We start from the raw sequence: 20548 nt of genomic DNA on the forward strand, positions 1-20548 counted from the left end.
TAGAATTGCGTGAGAATTTTCAATTTTCACCACCTTCCGCCTGTCCCGCGGGAGAATTATTCCAGAGAGTTTCGGGGCAAGAATCAGCGATAAAACTCTTAAGGGGTTTTCTCTTTCTCATCACGTATCGGTGATCAACGATCGCCTCGGATGCGGCCGCCGATTTCCTTTCACGTGCCACGCACTCGGTGCATTACGTAACAGGGATTTTCCGCGGGCTTTTGTAACACTGGGAATTTCGCGCCGCGTTAAACCGCGCGTGAATTGTCTTGACCCAATTCAGGGGTCTCCTTATGCGTTTTTTTCTTTCTTATGGAATGTAAATGAACTCGATACAGCGTGAAATAATAATACGCCGATAAAAACGTCACGTCACGTAACGTAGCGGTGTGATTTAATCCTTCTGTCAATGCATAATTGTTCACCAACTCAGGTACCAACTGTGTTTGATAATTGTTTTATAACAATTGTTGGCTATCGAACATTTTTTCCCGTTATATTCTAGGAGGCTTCCGAATACAAAGCTGCTCTTTGTATTTTTAATACATTTTTAACATTTAAAGTTTGTTTTGGATACTCTAGTGTTCGTTCATTGACAAAAGGGCATTAGAAGACACTTTCCGAATATAAATTTCCCAGAATATACATAAAAGATCGAGCTAATTAAGAAAAAAATTCTTAGTAATCCTTAGTTTTCTTCCATGGAAACGAGAAACGATAAAGAGAGATGACTAATGACTACAGTGATGACTATTTAAATCCTATTCGAGATTACTGAAGAAGGAAGGGTGGAAAGTGGGAGAGAGTATAGGGGAAAAAACAAACACGGCAACTTTCATCAAGTTCTTTTTTTTTGCGTGGATGAGAGGTTACACGATAGACGATGATTATCGATGAGGAGAGACAAGCTGCGAGCTGCTACACAAACTTTCACACGGGCTTTACTGAGGTCGACGGCTACCGGTCTGATGATTTTTTCGGTCAGTAGGTAATATGGTATCCATGTTGCTCGATCGAGTAACTCGACGGGATCTCGGCGATCGGCGCGGAATAAGCGTAAGCATACGGTATCTAAAATAATAACGATGAAAAACATGAAAGAAGAAAATGAAGAGTCCATCGATTTCTCGATTTTTCGAGAGAGAGAGAGAGAGAGAGAGAAATTTTCTCGTCCAACGACGAGATCTCGCTGAAATCGCTATAAGAAGAGGATGGTGAATATAAAAATTTCATAAATATACATAAATTCGTAGAATTTAAAATAATTTTCGAATGTAAATTCGCGAGCGTACGATTTTTCGAATCGAAGCTATCTCGTAAGACCATCCCCCTTCCCTCCTTCCGCGAGGGTCTCCTCGATCCGATGGTGGTTTATGCGTCGCTATGAAAAATTAAACTTTTTTTTAAAACCTCGTAAATTGATTTTTAAATATTTAAAACGGGACGCAATGCGGGAGAGAGCATTTTTGCACATACAATTCCGCATTTTCTTTCTCTCTCTCTCTCTCTCTCTCTCTCTCTCTTTGGAGATACCTATACCTGTGATAAAACGGGCGCGGTGTACGCGATCCGGGAGATCGGCGCGATGACAGGCGCGGCGATCGGCGGGACTAGCGGCGCGAGTTTGGCGGTCGACGCCGGGGTTTTCAGCTCGGACTGAACGAGGGCGAGGGCAGGTTTCGGGTCGGGTGTCGGCGCGGACCAGGCCAGACCGAGGATGCCGACGAGGAGAATCTGCAAGACAATGGTAGCAGTGTTGTTCTTAGATGATTTTAAAATTAGCTAGATAAAGATAAGATGAAAATATGTAAATTCATCTTTGGATGAAGATGATTTTGTTTTAAATATATCTAGATAAAAGATAAAATTATATGGCTATTCATCTAGATAACTTTCAGATAATATTATTTTTAAGACCGCTTATATGTAAACACAGTTATAAAAAAAATGTAAATTATAAAAGGGATATAAAAATATATTCATATATTTTTATTTATAAATTTTTATCGCTTACTGCTTAAGTTCTACTACTTAAGTATTTTTATGTGCTATGACTCTAAACCAAATTATCTGAACATTTGTCTAGATAATTTAGTAAAGTAACATAAAAAAACACTTTTTTCATGTTAAATGCAGATATAGATAATACATATTTTTATTATCTAATAGATAAGATGATGCCAAAATTTCATCTAGATGATCATCTATATAATTTATTTAGATAACAGCAAACACCTGAATGGTAGAGTCGTATTTAGCGATTAGAGATTAACTATTCTACAAATAGGTTAGAATTTGGTTTTGAACTCTCGATGATTACTTTAAAAAGAAAAAGATACTTTTGAGTAGACTCGAATCTGGATGAGATAGGTTCGAACTCTTTATATAAAGATAAATACTTTGATAAATAAGAACAATGCTTCCAAGTATAATATTGATCTAGACTTGGATCAAGTATGTTTAAATCTTTTATGAGTATTTATAAGATATGTATTAGCAATTTTTGGGATTAAGTATCTTACAAATAGGTTCGAATTTGTTTGCGTGGCTTAGAACTCTCTATGATTACTTCGGGAAAAAACAATACTTTCGAGTAGATTAGAATAACATAAAATCATAAAATATTAATAAAGCGCTACGCGCGCGCCATTCTTTGGTTCTAAAAAGAATATTTAAAAAAAAAAATAATATATATAAAGTTTGTTTAAACTCGATTAATATTTTTTCACAGAAATCAGCTGATTAAAGCGTTAATTTACTAATTGAATTTTTAAATAATAATATAGTAAAAAATTAAAATAGTAATATGTTGTAAATTATATGTTATAATAACTTATTCTTGATTAATAGTTTATGACAGAAATCAGCTCATAACTCAAAAATATTATAACATTATTTAAAACATATTATTTTAATTTTCTTAACATATTATTTTAAAAATTAATGAGCAAATTAACGCTTTAATCAGCTGATTTCTGTAAAAAAATATTAATAAAGCGAAAATTTGCTAATTAAATTTTAAAATAATAATATGTCAAAAATTAAAATAGTAATATTTTATTTTATTTTATTTTATTTGTTACAGATAGCATTGCTGATAAGCTGCGCGCGAGTTTGACTGCGAGAGTCTCGAGTGTCGAATGGATGTTGATTCGTGCGATTGTAGTTTTCGCATCGTTTTTTCTCATTGTACAATGTACGCGAAATACGCGTGCGATTCACGCGTCGCGTCGGGAATGCCGTGTAAAGTGTCGCGTGTCGGGAATGCCGTGTAAAGTGCCGGGCGATTCGTATTTTCGCGAGTGTCGTGAGTGCTACGAAGGACCAAGAGAGAAGGAGGAAGCCCGGGGAGGTATCGGGCGACAGCGGGGCAACTGTGAGGTATGCAAAATAAAAATATTTTTTTCTAAACTGCATTGTTTGAGGTATTCGACTGTTTCCAGACTTTCAAAATGCCTTGTGTATATATATAAAGTGGTCCACCGAAAACGAAACAGACATGTTTTTAAAGTGAAATTTTTAGGGTAAAATTAACCCCTTTTTTTGGGGTTGAAGTTACGTGAACGAAAATAGCCAATTAATATGTCCCCCTTGACAACAAAGTTGACCTGTCCGAGCGTTTTTTGACCAAATAGTTAAATGCCAAAAAATATGTCTGTAACGTTTTCGGTGGGCCAGTCTATATGTATATGTATATACAAACATACACACATGTATATACATAATTTGAATATTTTGTTTTCAGATCAATGTGCTGTGTACTACAACTCCGCTATTGCACGTATCGGTGAGTGAGAAATTGTTTATTTTATAACATTTCTATAGCGGTAATGGGGGTGTATGAAGCTGGCGTTTCATTTTATGGAAACTCATAAATAATTAATAATAATATGTTAAAAATATTAAAATAGTAATAAGTTGTAAATGATATATTATAATACTTTAAATTCGATTAATATGTTTGACAGAAATCAGCTGATAATTAAGTGCCAGAAATATTAACCGATTTTAACGTATTATAACATATTATTATTTTATTTAATTTTATTTTTAACATATTATAACATATTATTATTTTAGTTTATTTTATTTTTAAGAAAAGGACTCGAACCTGAACAAAATTGATTCGAACTCTTTATAAGTACTTCGAAAAACAAGAATATTTGAAGTACATTCAAATCTGAATCAATATTGTTTGATTTATGTGTACTTATGAGATATGTATTAGCGATGGGATTATGTATCTTATAAGTGGGGTGAAATTTGTTTGTGTGGTTTCGAACTTTTTATGATCACTTCGAAAAAATAGCACTTTCGAATAGATTCGAACCTCTCTCTCTCTCTGTGGACGAGATAAGTTCAAACTCTTTATAAGTACCTCGATAAACAAGAGCAATTTTTGCATTACATTCGGACCTAGATCAAGCATGTTAGAATCTTTTGTGAGTACTTATGAGATATATATTAGCAATTTGAGATTATGTATCTTACAAATAAGTTTGAATGTATTTGCATGGTTTCAAACTCTCTATGATCACTTCGAAAAAAATATAGTATTTTCGAGTAGACTCGAACTTATTGTTAGATGAAATAGGTCCTCTATAAGGGTCTCGAAAAATAAGAGCAGTACTTCAAATACATACAAACCTGGATCAAGTATGTTCGAATCTTTTATAAATATGAGATATCTATATGTGTATGTGGAGATAGGTGAATGAGTGTTTGAGTGAGATAGAAAATGTATAACAATTATCATAAATACATTTTTTTATTTTGTTAAAGAATGCGAGTGCTATTTGTAAAAGTATAAAATACAATTCGATTCTTTACAATAAAAAGTAGTTTATAGATACTATTTCAAACTTTGCAGATACTCAATTTAAAAAAATCGAATATAACTTCTTCCAAGTTCTTCCAATACTTTTAAACACATTCGAATCTGAATCAAATATTTCAAGTATTTCAAGTACATTCGAATTTTTTATGAGTACTTATGAGAAATTTTACATTATATATATAATTGTGTGTATGTGTAGCAAGTATCATGAATACGTTTTTTTTCTTAGAATTTGAATACTTAAAAAAGATTCGATTCTTCACAATAGAAAATATTTGTAAGTACTATTTCGAATCTTACAGGTACTCAATCTAAAATTCGAATATATCTGTTCTATTCGAATACTTTACAAGTGCAACATATGAAATATTATTTCTCATGAATATTATTCAAATCCAAGTGAATAAAACTTGACTATTGGATTTAATTTGGATTTTTAAATATATATCAAACTCAATCTCATTTCTAATCGTTTCATGCGACGAAAGAACTCACTTCTATTTAAAAATTGCTAAACCCTTCAAAGTTCAACGTGGGGTGAACGAGCGCGCGAGAGATACACTTCTCCGGTAAACGATGTATCATATTCGAACAGTTACCGCGATAAATATAGCTGTGAAAGATCGTAATATAGAAGTTTTTCGATTTATACAAAAACGATTATTAACGAAAACTCGTGAAATCTTTATCGCGGATGCGCCCTTTGCAGTTCCGCACCGCGGATTTACTTACGTATCGCAGCATGATGAACTCCGGACAAGGATTCTGCACGGATCTGTACTCGGGAACGGGATACTCTGTGTCAGTGCACACTCCGGCCTCGGTCCCCTCGTACTTATAGAGGTCTCGGGGGGATACCGTAAAAAGTAGACTCGTCCGGTACTACAAAAGTTCCTAACTGCTGCACCGCTGCATTCCTCCCCGATCTCAGGGACGGACCAGACGGGGATTGCAACGCATATCCTGACTTTGCAATATTTATTGACTCTGCCTATATTAAGTGTGTACTCTTGGATTAGGTACAATTCATACACGTGTTACATGCATAATAGAGATAGATAAAGGAACTTGGGTCAATGCGGTCTGGAATTATTTATTAATATCCAAAGTGTAATCAAGTCGGGATCATAGAAAGATCTTTCAACATTTTTAATTATTAAATTTAATAAAATTATTTAAATATAATAATATTATATTTTAAAGAGAGAAATATGTGAATTAATAAATTAAGAAGAAACTTTATATTTATATATATATATTTAATATTACAAATCCAAATTATTTTGTGACAATTGGCAAATATTATTGATAAATAATTGACAATATATATTCTCTTGAGATATACGGAAATAATATCAGTGTTATCTCGCAAATGTAAAAAAAGAAAAATATTTTTAAAAATCCGTGGATATCTCTTCTCCTGCAACGAAAATTAAAGTGCAGATTTTCTTGGCATTACGTTCCGCTAAAGATATATGGCGGATAAAACGTACACACGGCGATATACAGTACATCGATAAGAATAATGCCTCGTCCCGAGAAACGTTTCTTCCATTACCCTCCTCCTCCATTTCTATTTCTTCCTATTTCGTGAAACAATCCCGGCGCAAGAGAAAGAGAGAGAGCCCCTTTCGACTTCGCATTTATCAATTGTCGATCCACCACGGTCCCTCGGACGTACGCGGCACGTACGTCCTCGCTGTAATTCTTTCGCGTCGGTATTTTCTTCGTCGGGATATATATACGTGTGTATGTACCCTCCCTCCCCCCATCGCAAACATACACACACATTCGGTGGAATAGGTGGGATTTAAAGAAAGAGAGACGCGAGAAGGCTATAGGACGCTCCGTAGACTAGGGATCCAACCGAGGTCATTAGCAATACTCGCGGTTCATTCACCCGAGACCTTGAGGATCCAGGCGTCGTGCATATATACACGCTTCGAGGCACTTTGCGCACACCGCGGTAATTTATATCGAGGCACGGATCAATATTGCGCTGCGGAAATTGTGACACAAACACGTTGACAGAACGGGACTGCTTTTATATATAATTATGCGCCAGCGATTTCAAAAATATCGAGAAAATGTAAAGTGTGCAGGTGCAATAATGCAAAACCACGAGAAAGAAAATAATTGCAGGCGACAGAGTAATTTGGAGATATCGGGGAGGGAACAATTATTTTATTAATTTTTCTGCCAATGAACAGGTACCCGGGTATACCTCTATAAATTGATGAGAAAGTGAAAAATTATGCATTGACAGAAGGATTAAATGATTTGGATGGTATCTTCTCATTTCTTTGGGTATGTCAAATGTCCAGAAATAAAAATGCATGATAATTTATTAAGGAATTTACAATCAAAATTTACATCAAATATAGCAATTTTCAACAAACATAGTCCACCGGCCTCTTTCCCAGGCCAAAGACTGCCGGCTTCGACTATCGTTTCTCGAATCACGCGAACAATGTGTTCCGACTCATAATCGGGACAGTTTTTGAAAATGATTTACGAGAACAAGTGATTGGGAATGATGATAATTGTTGAAATACCAAAGACTGATGATAAATCTATGATCCTTTAACCTTAAAGAGCACAACAAAGATCAACAATCTGTCCTTTAAATTTTTGAAGCTATTTTCTATTTTTCTCATTGATAAGAAGAATATAATTTAATTGATTAATTTTTTAAAATATTTCCAAATAAGAGATCATAAATATTAGTTTCAATAAGATTCTATGATACATGTATATAAAAGAGCTCTGAGAAAAAAATAAGTGTTGCCGTTGTGTTTAATTGTGCTCTTCAGAGTTAATAGTCTTTAACACTTTGTTCGGTGATGGCCATTACGCGACGTGTTGAACGCTATGTCCATAACTGGACACAGTCTTCTCTGCGATCAGCTGATGAGGGTACGTCGAGTAATAGATCGGGGCTGTATAAGCCAATCCGCGAGCGATTGTAGGTATCGCGACGTGCGATTCGAGGGTCGCCAGGGGTCTGGCCACTAGTGGATGGATCACATGGTGTCCGTGGGACTCGATCGTCTTCTCGGCGATCAGCGATGCCTTCGCCAACGGTTGCACGCTCTGCACCACGACCGGTTCTTGCTGCACCAGCGCCACGTTTGTCCCGTATCTCAGCAGCGCGGGCGAGGGGGCTGCCAATGCCAGGGGCACCTTTGATGGGTGCACCACTGTGTTACCGTGGGACTCGACGACCCCTTCGGAGACGAGCTTGCCGATGATGGGGGAGGATGCCAAAATGGTTCCACATTGCACGATGGCGATGCTCGCCAGCATAGAAATAATCTGCGAAAGAAAAGGATGTGAAATCTTGGGAATTTCGGGAAGAATTGAGACGATTTCTATCTTCGGGAAGATTAAGATACAACGCGTTGGCCTCGATAATTTTTGAACTACCTTGTTATGTTATTAGCAGATCGAGATATTTGACTGAAGAGTGCTCGAAATAGGAGATTGGGGTTAATTGAATAATGTTTCTATCCGAGAAACATGCGTATCAAAATTTTTAAATATCTTTTCATCATCTCTGTTTTTTCTCTCTCCCTTTCTCTTGACAATTGTTTCGTAATTAGAGTTTAAAAAACATTGGTCTTACCAGTCTAAACATGACGACGGATTTTCGCTACTTTTTGGATCAGAACCTGGGACCGATCTGCACGCACGCGGATCTACGCGTGCCTTATATATATAGGAAAGCACTTCCGTGATCTCCGAAAGAGACCTTCAAGGTCCGTGCAATAAGAGTTCCACGTCCTGCGAGTCTATACATATAATTTCGCACGCGGATGCGTTGAGGAATATTCAATGCGAGAAAGGCATTCACATTATTGTCTGAAAATATATACCTGTGTAAAATATACTCTTACAAAACATATTTCTCGCATTCGCGTGAAATATTAAAGATTCCCAACGAGAGATCTCCGAGATATATCTTCTTGAATTATGAAAACTGTATTTCAGGAGAATATCTTTTAATTTAGTGTGTGTCTCTCCTGAAAATAAGAATTAAAAAAAAAACACTAAAAAAACGTTAAATAACAAAACAGATTAGTAATGTATGTATTAGAAAAATCGAGATGTAGGTGAAAGATATACGGATTACATTCTTGTTGGTTCTGAAAGCGTTAAGCTTTTTTTTGTCATCTTCGTAAGTTTGTGGGGGACTCTTGACAGTAAAGGAACAAAGGAGCTACTACCTCGACGCGATCTCGAGACTTTACTTTTACTCTTCACCTCACCGGTAACTATAAGCACTTACGCCATAGAAGCAAGAAAAAGTGGCGGTACTTCTCGAAGGGACGCATAAAGAGCACCCGAGCGTAAAATTAAGGCCGAAAACGCGCTTAATCTTGATAATCTCATTTATCCGTCTCTACTGTACGGCATTAACGATGGCAAAGCCGACAAAAAAAGAAATGATGTAACTAAGATAAAAATAATATCACGCGCACCTGTATTTCGGAAACGATACAAGTAAAATTGGTCGAGCTATTTTTTAAGAATTATCAAAAAATTAAAATAAAAAATAGCACAACTCCTAATAAATAATTCTATGAAGACGAAATAAGACCCGTAAGAGTTTCGCGAGGTAATTTTTAAATATTTCTCCTCCTTCTCCATCCACAGATATTTATGAAGATTTAAAATTTTCAATATATAAGATTATATATTATATTTTATATTTACAAATTCAGAAATATAGCCTCCTTCTGAATTTGTAATTTATCAATGCAGGGAGCCTACACTGTTGACTTATTATTTTATATTTATATTATATATTTTATACAGAATGTCCCAAAATTACCAGACTATCTATTAATGAGAGATCCTAAGGTTATTTAGAGACGATTTTTCTTCAGCGAAAATGTCGAGAGGGAAGTCATCATTTTTTGCATGTTCCAAATTTGTGCCATCATGTATTTTTGTAACTAAACATTAAATTAAAATTGTACTAAAGTAAACTCTATCTGAAATTAAAGAATGTGATTTTGTTAATATTTTATTTCCACAAGGCTTAGTTTGCGAAAAACCCTTTATTTTCAATTGCTTATAACTTGAAAATAATTGCTGTCTCGACATTTTCACTGAGGAAAAATCGTTTCCAAATAATCCTAAGAATCTGTCATTAACGGGTTGTCCAGTAATTTTGGAACACCCTGTATATTATATATTGATATATAGATTTTATATATATATATATTTATTTTATATATATTTATTTATTTTTTAAAGTAAACATATAATTCTTTTTTAACATGAAACGCATGCAGTTTGAATGCAGTAAAGTTGATATATTCGATACATGTAGCATGTTAACATAACATATGTATGGATACATCTATAACTTTTCTCTTCGCAAACGTAGAGATGCGATATTGAATAATTCGTCTCTACTCTCTCTCTCTCTCCCTCTCTCTCCTTTTCTTTTGGAGGGAGAAGAGGGGGAGCGACTTTTTTAAAGCTCTCGTAAAGAATTTAGCAAGTTAGGTTCGTGAAAAGCGCACAGAGGCGGGTTTATATGTTTCCTGCAAATATATTCAATACGTGACCCGGACGGCGCGCGGCGAAGTTTCGCTCGCGATTGTCGAAGCAAGAAGGGGGATGATGCGGCGAGGGAAGAAGGGGGGCTAAAGCCGAAACTCAAACAACCGTTGATCGCCAAGTCGGTAAACACTTTTCATCGAGTCGTTCCAAATCCTATTTTGAGAAAAGCCTCACGTAAACGGATAGGTAGTATAGATGGACGTACACTACGCGGACGTGGTGTCCAAGTAAAAAAAAAGAAATATAAGAACGAGATCACCCCGTGATCACGACGCTCCGTGTTTGCCCATCGTTCGTGCGAGTAAAAAGTTGGAACTCTCTCTAGTTGAGGGTGAGGACGAAAGAAAGAGAGAGAAAGGAAGAATCAGCGATCCTCGATAAGCTCGAACGATACGTGATGCGGAGGAATTAATCCCTTAGGCATAGAACAAAATAGATAGAATTTCATAACCACCAGAAGGGATGGTTTCACGATAACACATATTATTATATTACTCCTAAAATTTGCTAATATCTACTAATTGTAAGATATAAAACCTGGAGACGCATGTTCCTAAACCCCTAGGACTTAGAAAGAGCAAGGGTGTCGGACCTATTAAGCTTAATGCTAATAGGCTGAAAATTGAATCCAAACACTTATTGTTAGTTAACTACAAGAGTAAGGAGATACAATGGATCATCATGATCTAACAATAAGTGTCGTCAGGGACTTAATAGCACCACACCTTATCACTATACTACTATTACTAATTAATTGTAAGAATGAAGAAAGATCCCCAATTGAAGGAATTGTAATAAGGATGAAATAAACATAGGGCACATTTGTATAAAGACAGAAATGACAAATTTTATTGATTGATCGTAGCGATCTTGCGAACTGGCTGGTACAAGATTAATCTGGTAGGATCTGCTGATGGCTCAATGAATGGCTCGATGGTTCCGATGAATCGTCATCATCGTCGCGCTGCGTCCAGTCACATCGGTGAGAGATATGGATAGTGAGACGGGGTTGCCAAAAAGTGGCTAGGGGGACGGGAAGACCGCTTCAGTGAAGAGCGACGTAGGAGGCTGGGTGTGCGGCGTAGGCAACTGGCGCAGCATGAGCGACGACAGCAGGGGCAGCAATGTACGGTGCGGTCTTGAGGACCGGGGCGGTGTAGGCAAGTGGAGCTGCGGCCACGAGCGGGCTCTTGACGGACACTTTGTACGTGTTGGCGTAGCTGGTGGCGACCGGGAGGCTGTGGGCGATCGGGAGGCTGTGGGCGACCGGGAGGCTGTGGGCGACCGGGAGGGTGTGGGCGACCGCTAGGGGCGCCGCGACGACCGGGGCCGCGTGGAGGGCAGGTGCTGCTGCCAGGTAGCCGGGTTCAGGCGCCGCCGTGGTGCAGGCCAGCAGAGCGAAGAGTGCGACGAACTTGTACATGTTGATCGTTGCGAGTGGATTTTTCGGTACTTCGAAGCGGAGTGCTGAAGAGCGAATGGTGCTTGGACACGGCATCTAGGACCCCTTATATCCGCCGGGACTGACCTCTCCCACCATTTTCTCAAGCGAGCCGGGCCTCCGGCGACAGACACCCGGTCCCTGCGGCGATTCCTGTTGCCTTCCTCCTCGTGCCTGTTGCCCGCTCGCGCATCGTCGTTCCCTGATGCTTGTTTTTTGCTCGCCCCGGTTCGCACTGCCAAGGACTTACCGTTCGGGCCCTTCACCCGTATGAGCGAGCGTATAGCCTCGACGTAGTAGTAAATTGTCGATCATCTCGTTTTGTCTCTCCCGAGAAGGACGCGCGAGGTGCTCGCGAAAGGGTGATTATCGATGGCCTTATCTCTTTCGGGCTTTCTTCTTTGTCTGTGCGAGCGCATATGTACAACACGAAGGTTCAATGACATAGCCTCTAGACTATCGATCATCAAATTCTATCGGAACAATCGTACATAATTATTCAGCGATTTATTATGGGTACATATTTGCTCTCGAGCTGGACCTAAAATACGACCTTAAAATTACGCCTCGAGCAACAACGGTTTGGGCACCAGCTTGTCACTTCCTCGATTAATTCTTGACGTACAGAGACTGTGACATTGATAGACGCTCAATTGATAGTATCAATTAGAGGAAACGTACACAAGGCAATTTTGTTAACGAATTGTCGCTAATAATTTATTATCTTCGAAATTTGTGTGTGTTGTATTTGGTTAATAATATTTGAACAATTAAAATGTATATACAATTATATATTAAAATATATATTAATATTTCAAGTTATAAATATTATATATATTAAAATGTTTATTAAAATATATCAATTATATACGTCAGCCATGAAAACTGGTGGAATCACACAGTTAAAATTATTCATCCGTTTGCGCAAAAGGACGCTTTCAGGTTGTTTACCCTGACTTTGGTCATTTGGGAGGTAACGCGCGCGCTTCTCTTCCTCTTTGTACTTTACCCCATTTTAATACTTGTGAATTACAACGATTTACGAGCTGGGTCGCCTTGCTCGCGGGTTTCTCTCCCGGCAGTCGGGTGGTTTTGTTCTACGCGTACGTTATTTTAATAAACATATATGTTTACACAATATATAACTACTCCTCTCTCGAAACTTTTTTACCCCAAGCTTTTCTAACTGAAAAGTTTTTGCAAAATTCGATTTATCTATGTTTACTCAGGAATAAATCCATAAAAGATTAAATAATAATTTTTTTCTCTCTCTCTCTCTCTCTCTTTCTTTTAAAAATTATTTATATCAATTTTTAATTTTTATATTTAATTTAAATGTAAAATTATTTTCTTTTCTCATTCTCTCTCTCTCTCTCTCTCTCTCTCTCTCTCTCTCTCTCTCTCTCTCCTTTTCTTTTAAAAATTATTTATATTAATTTTTAATTTTTATATTAATTTAAATATAAAATTTATAAATTATCTTCTTTCCTTTCTTTCTCATAAAAAAGAAATATTTTTATATCTTCTAGAAAATTTTCCTCTCTTTTTTTCTCTAAATAATTTTTTTTTAAATTTTTCCTTGTTTCTCTGAATATATATTTTCCACGATAAATGATCCAATAACGCAGATCGAACGCCTACGTACGTACGACGGAACCAGAATCGCGGAGAAACAGATCGCGGGGGAGGGAGGAGGGGGAAGAGGGAGGCAGGAGGCATTGTGACACAAGTCGCGAAAGTAGATGCTCGACTTGCACAATTTCGTGCAACGCACTTCGCATACGACACATGTAATATTGTGCGTATGTGTGTCCTTTTCTCTGCGCTCGTGCGTTTACGCAGATTGTCGTCGTCACGTCTTTGCGCAATGACGACAATGACAATGCGTGACAGCGTGCACTGACGAAAATCGCAAGCAACTCGGCTGCGACAGCCGATTCCTAGACGTAACATTGACTAGTTTCTCTACGCAATCGCGAATGTTGTGCGTGGCATAAAATCCGCGTCGTTACACAAGAGATGCATCCTCTCTCGGTGTCTCTTTCTGTTTTCTTTTTTTTTTTATCAACCTCTGCGAATTGATAAATTGCGACATATGTCAGCCTGACGTATTAAAATTTCACAATAACGTGTCCCCCCGAAATATGTTTGATCGTAATCTATAATGTATAGCTCTATAGATTTATACATATGTATATATATTTAATTTATTATGAAATTAATGAATTATTAATTTATTTTCGCGATCACAAACATTATGTAATTATTTAACATACGGCAAAGCACATTGTTGCATTAATTCCACACAGTAAATTATTTTCCCATCAGAGAGCCGGTCTATATATTGGCCCAAGCAATATTGTTAAAAGAAATAATAACGATTGATAATCGAAAATTATATACAATATCCGATTATCCGATCTATCGATCATTGGGGAACGGTGACATAAACCAGCCATATGGCTCTCCTCTCTCTCTTTTCCCCCTTTTTTGTCCCTGTCCATCTTGTCTGTTTTTTTTTTATAAAACGGTCTCTACTAAGTTTCCCGTACGTTAAATTTCGCCGAATCCGGAAGACCTTGGCCCACGTGTAGATGCAGCCGCTTTTGAATCACGAGATGAAACCTATTTTTTCCTCGCGAAAGAGGAATTTGGCGCTATAAAAAAAATGGCCGAGGAACTGATCGAACAATAGGGAACCTGTTTTTGTTTTTGCAAAAAGAAGATTTTCGATGCTATAAAAAAGTGCCTGATAGAGGAAACCTGTTTTTTTTCTCTCGCGAGAGAAGGATTCGGCGCTATATAAACAAGTGGCCGAGGAAGAGATCTCGAATTAGAGAATCGAGATTAGTTCGTCGTTCACTCGATATTCTCTGTGTGCGAATCTTTCGCTTCGACGATGTTCAAGTTCGCCGTTGTACTCCTCCTCGCCCTCGTCGTCTGCGTCGTCTTCGCGCTACCACCGAACTACAAAGCTATCACGCATATCGAGCGGCATCCTACCAAAATCGTGAGGTCCGTAAGCGCTTTTTCATCTCGTGCCCCTGCACGAGATCCACCCCGGAATCACACACAGCATCCGCGCCCCTAAACGCAGCAGTCCCGATCATCGTCTACGTCGTTCACGCAGCATCTTCCCGGTTGTCTGCGCAGCTCACGCAGCATTTCCCCGGTTGCCTACGCAGCTCACGCAGCATCTCGCTTATATAATACGCAGCATCCTCCGGTCGCTTACGTCGCATCAGCTGTCAGCTACATCCACTGAGAGGATGCGAGGTACTTCCTCGAGAAGTATAGGATCAATTTTCCATCGACTGACTGATCATTCGAGCAGCGTCGTCTGGAGCAACTTTTTGGGGAATTGTAATTTTTATAATTTATACACAATGCACTCACACAAACTCACACAAACTTACACGTACATACAAAGAGAAAGAGAGATAATAATAAATTAATATTTCATTAATATCGCACACAGTTCTCTGTTTATTGTACCATGTACGTACATTGCGTGTCTACATTGAGTTACCGAATTATTATCGGCGTTAACGGGCATTGACGCATTGTTCGAAACGAAACATGCGTTTCATCAAACGGAAAGTAATCCTCTTACAGTACTTTAGGGCCTCAAAGGGAATATTTTAATGCCAGCCTACGCCGAAACGCTCGAATTACGCGCAAAGCTAAATGCGCTCGTACATAAGTCAGGAGGCCTCCCTGTTACAGTCTCGTTTTGCGTAATTTTATTTTTCATTCCGAATTTGTCATTTTTTTTAGCAGGCTGTGCTGATTCGACTGGCGGATCGAAAGACAGATTTTTCAAATATTCTCGTCAAAAATCGCGATGACCAATCTCGATGTAGTATTTTAACTCCTATTTTTAATAGAGATCCACAATATTTTCGACGTAAAAAATATTTTTGCCCGTTGCACTTCTCTCTTGAGATAATTCCACAAAAAAAAGAGAAAAACGTTACTATAAAGTGCGTAGTTTGATACTAGCAGAAATATAAAAACAATATAGAAATCTACGGATGGAAATAAATTATTCGAGAAAATAAGTACGCAAGAATATGTATATATCTTTTTTGGCGGGGGGGGGGGGGGGTTAATGTAGGTTTCCAACTATATGAGCAATAAAGTGTATAAACATTTAATAAGGAGGATTTATAACGCGTGTGTCTAACTAAGAGTTTGCGAGATCAACACGAGGCCTCACGACACCCGCCTGTAGAAAGTTACGCGACCTTCCCGAGCGAATAACTCACATAACTCCTCTATAAGGATCAACAACGCCCATCGCTCATCGTAGGGACGTCACTCAAATTCTCTTACTTCGCGATCCCAAAATAAACCCGGTCGTGGCAGTTTGTTATTACGCAACGCCAACGCAGCGTGAGCGCTCTTATTACAACTTGTATGCACAAGCTCTCTTCACGTTAATTGAGTGACAGTGCATCCATATCACATGCACGAGAATTGAAATGATGTTATGGATTCATAGGAATGGGATCAAGTTCAACATGTATTTAAAAATGCAAGTCGAATCCAATAATCAAGTTTCATTTTCTATGATTCGAATAATAATCATAAAAAATAATGTTTTATATGTTGTACTTGCAAAGTACTCGAATCTAGAACAGAATATAGAACTTTCTATTCGAATTTTAGATTGAGTACCTGCAAGGTTCGAAATAATATTTACAGATAGCACCAAAATCGAAATATGTCCAAAATTGGAACATAAGACGTTTTTAAGACATCTTAAAGATGTCTTATATTCCAATTTTGGACATGGTGCTGTCTGGGTACAAATATTTTCTCTATTGCGAAGAATCGAATCTTTTACAAGTAGTACTCGAGATAAAAACTCTAAGATAAAAAAATATATTTATGATACCTGCTACACATCCACACATACACTCTTCATCCCACCCAACATTCATTCACTTAATCCCATCGCTAGTTACCACGCTGTAATTACATTTGCTTTACAATGAGAATTATGCGAGGCATCAATTACAATCGACATCTGTGGGAGAGACCGATGGAAAGATTACATCGCTCGATCTTACAAAGGACATTCTACTCTTTGATAAAATAATCGCATTATATATAAATCTTAAGATATATCTACAATCCTAAGTAAAAAATTATATGATATTTGAATTATGAAATATACATTTTTACTGAAATATGCGAAACGATAGAAAGACTTTTTGTTACGCTATCTTCTGTGCATTGTGAAAATATAATTTAAAAATATTTACACTCGATATTAATTCAATATTCATGAAATCTCGATATTTTTTCTGTCAACAAATGGGTACCCAGGTATCCAAAACAACTTTAAATGTCAAACATATAGACATTTTTTTCAGTCCGAAATAAAATACAAAGAGCCTTTATATTTATATATATAAATCCTAAAATATAACGGAAAAAAATATTCGATGACCAGTAGCTATAAAAAAATTACCAATATGTAGTACCTGGTTGGTACCTGGACACTCATACATTGATGGAAAAGTGAAAAATTATGCATTGACAGAAGAAAACGTTTCTTTAATTACCCTCAACTAACTTAAATTATCCTCAACTATTCGTTTAATTAAGACTAATTAGTATTGTGTGACAAGTATTGTATAAGGAAGTGTCTCGCGATTTCCGGCTGACCTTATTCAGACCACCAATTTCGGAAAATGGAACACGGTCGTTTTTCTATCGATCGCTACGAGGAAAATTCTATTTTCGTTTTTCCGACACGTTATACCTTAAGGATATATAATTTCTCGAACTCTCTCGACTCCTTTGTCGATTTACGAAAACGAGTCGTCGTTATATGGGCGGAGTCCGCGAGACGACGACCCTGCTCCAATAAATCTGGAGCACGATCGCGTGCAACGATATAAGTGAGAAAGTAAATAAATGAGTAAGCGAGACTGTCCGCGGCCCGAAACCCTCGACGTTGTAATATTTCACAAATTTCGCCACCGTGCTCGGCCCGATGACGAAGAAGAATGAGAGAGAAGCGCGAGCAGCGTGCGCGCGCTCTCGACATTTTTAATATATAGTAAGTTATAACGCAACCACATCAAAAATGCCCCTTTTTTTACGATAAATTTTCTGGTCAATTTAAAGTCCATTTTCCCCTCGACGTAAATGTCGACGGGCCAACGGTTTTTAAATAATTAGTGTAAAACGAAAGGCTTTTTCCCTAACTAAGCCTCGGAAGAGCTAATAGTTAACAAAGTTATATTTTTCGATTAATTTCAGATGGATTTTGCTTTAATAGAATTTTTTGAGACTTTAAGTAATGTAATAATAATTTAAATAAAAATAATAATGAATAATAAAAAATAAATTCAAAATATTAAATTTCTAATTTAAAAGAAATTTTAATCTCAAAAGGATGTGATATTTTAAGATTGCAAGCAATAGGTATAATAATATAAATAAAAATAATAATAAATATTTTAAAAAATAATAATTTAAATAAAATTTCTAATGTAAAAGAAATTTTAATTCTTAAAATATGTAATATTTTAAGATTTTAAATAAAATATAATAATTTAAATAAAAATAATAAATATTTAAAAAATAATAATTTAAATAAAATTGTAATCTTAAAAATATGTAATATTTAAAAACATCTCGTGTCTATTAAAATTGAAATAAATAAATTTTAATTGAGAGAAAAAAGTTTGTTGATTTTAAAACACCCTGTATTCGCCGGTGCAAATTAAATTCATGCGAAACGAGAACGCATAATTCGCCGAGTGTCGCCTTTATCGATCTACCTTGGACAGAGATGTTGACTTTAAAGAAGTCAAATCGTTTTGCAAACAATTTGCACGCGCGTGTCTTGTCACGTACATCAAGTTAATCGTCCGGCCTTGCTTTTATTAAGACGAAAAATCTTTATCTTTGACACATTGAAGATATACATATCTTTATGTCTAAATAAATTTACACGTAATTAAATGTTATTTCAAGTATCCGATTATCATAATTAATTATCGATTCAAATAATTCAACTTAATATTATTTAATTATTTGATTATTATTTATTCTAATATTATTTAATTATTATTATTATTATTTATATAATATTATTATTATCATTATTTATTTTAATATTATTTAATTATTTAATTATTATGTATCAATCTCATTGATAATTTTGAAATATTGTTCCTAAAAAATAGAGAATTACAAATGCAGAAGATTATTTAAGAACTCTTTAGTGTCTCTCCATGAAATATTTTCCAAAGTATTATCGCAATATTTTCGAGTATCATTACACGAAATCAGATATCGTGAGGCGATAAGATGCCAATTTTAATGAAGCGAGTGCGCGTTATATAAAGCATATCGCGCGTTATTACATAAAATCGAGAAATTAAAATTACGCCAAAGTAAAAGGACCAAAACGACCCGATCGGGATAAACAAAGTTCGCGATTGCCTCGCCTTAGCCTTGATCTACTCTTAAGCCTCGCTTCTTCTTCGTGCGAACCCGCTTGCTCTACACACACTTGCTCCTCCTCCTTCTTACCTTGCGCAATCTCTTACGTTTCTGCTGGACGAATGAATGGTCTATGACGGAATGTATATAAAAGCCTCTGCAACGATCTTCAGTCTTCGGTCAGACGTGACGGAAGATCTTTTTGCGGGTGTAAGTAGCGATGGGATTAAGTATCTTACGATTGAGTAGGACTTGTTTGCATGGTTTCGATGATTACTCTTTATGATTACTTGGAAGAAACAGTACTCTTGAGTAGACTCTAACGACCTGGGCAGCTATTATGTATCTATTCGGAAACGTTTCCGATCGGAATAATTTTGTTTTTTTCTATTATAAACATTCAGATAAATTTCTAATATGAATGTTGATAATAGGAAAATAGCTGCCCAGGTCGAGATTGATTCTAACTCTCTATAAGTACTTCAAAAAACAAGAGAGTACATTCAAACCTGAGTCAAGTATAAAGTTCGAATTTTTTATAAGTACTTATGAGATATGTATATATATGTATGGAGAGAAGGATAGAATGGATGTTTGTGATAGGAAGTTTGGATGTGTAGCAAGTATCATAAATACATTTTTTTTATCTTATAGAATTTGAATACCACTTGTAAAAGATTCGATTCTTTACGATAGAAAGTACTTACAAGTACTATATCGAATCTTGCACAGGTACTCAATCTAAAATTCGAATACAACTGTTCTAAATTCGATTTGCAAGTATAGTATATGAAATATTTTCTCTTATGAGTATTATTCGAATCCTAGAAAATAAAACTTGATTATTGAATTCGAATCGGATTTCTAAGTACATATTGAACTTAATCCCATCTCTAAGTGTAAGATATCGCGATATCAATCAGTAGTAATATCTCGTAAACTTGAGTTATTGAAATTGCAACAACCGCGGAAACGAGAATCATGTAGGCATGCAAGAAGAGATACGATCGAAAAAAATACGCAATATCAAATAATATTAACATTTAAGCGCGCAGAATATCAAGGCTGATTCGAATAACCGGATGATATAAATATCTAGCAAGAATAGCAAGATATTTGTTTCTTAATCCTTCCAACTCGTCCTTGGGACGATCTAAAAGACTAAACAGTGAAACGCCTTACGTCACATTTTTAGCTCCCATAGCATAGAGATTCCGATCGAATCATCG

At 36.5% G+C, this 20548-nt stretch overlaps 4 protein-coding genes across 4 annotated transcripts in view; 1 reads left to right on the forward strand and 3 right to left on the reverse strand.

Moving 5' to 3' along the window:
* The window catches only part of Ilers-m (Isoleucyl-tRNA synthetase, mitochondrial), an 88549-nt gene that overhangs the window by 12502 nt on the left and 55499 nt on the right, over positions 1–20548 (forward strand). The window contains exons 2-3 of the mRNA XM_083036443.1: positions 3086–3381; positions 3746–3787. Coding sequence (XP_082892569.1) covers positions 3145–3381; positions 3746–3787 — 279 coding nt within the window. The 5' untranslated portion in view covers positions 3086–3144. The remainder of the gene's footprint in view (positions 1–3085; positions 3382–3745; positions 3788–20548) is intronic.
* Positions 834–5676, reverse strand: LOC145935283 (uncharacterized). Its single transcript, XM_083036450.1, has 3 exons — positions 5570–5676; positions 1540–1734; positions 834–1071 (listed from the first exon to the last, which is right to left on the reverse strand). The coding sequence occupies exons 1-3, from the start codon at positions 5579–5581 to the stop codon at positions 982–984; spliced, it is 297 nt and encodes a 98-aa protein (XP_082892576.1). The 5' UTR covers positions 5582–5676; the 3' UTR covers positions 834–981.
* On the reverse strand, positions 7582–8520 carry LOC145935514 (uncharacterized). The gene is made up of 2 exons (XM_083036942.1): positions 8463–8520; positions 7582–8152 (listed from the first exon to the last, which is right to left on the reverse strand). Exons 1-2 carry the CDS (start codon positions 8472–8474, stop codon positions 7688–7690), a joined length of 477 nt encoding a protein of 158 aa, XP_082893068.1. The 5' UTR covers positions 8475–8520; the 3' UTR covers positions 7582–7687.
* Positions 11252–11880, reverse strand: LOC145934969 (uncharacterized). Its single transcript, XM_083035915.1, has one exon. It carries the CDS (start codon positions 11832–11834, stop codon positions 11457–11459), a length of 378 nt encoding a protein of 125 aa, XP_082892041.1. The 5' UTR covers positions 11835–11880; the 3' UTR covers positions 11252–11456.

The sequence above is a fragment of the Prenolepis imparis genome, unplaced genomic scaffold (genome assembly GCF_030444845.1).
Source record: "Prenolepis imparis isolate NDT839.2.m4 unplaced genomic scaffold, iyPreImpa1.0 SCAF_4, whole genome shotgun sequence".
NCBI lineage: Eukaryota > Metazoa > Arthropoda > Insecta > Hymenoptera > Formicidae > Prenolepis > Prenolepis imparis.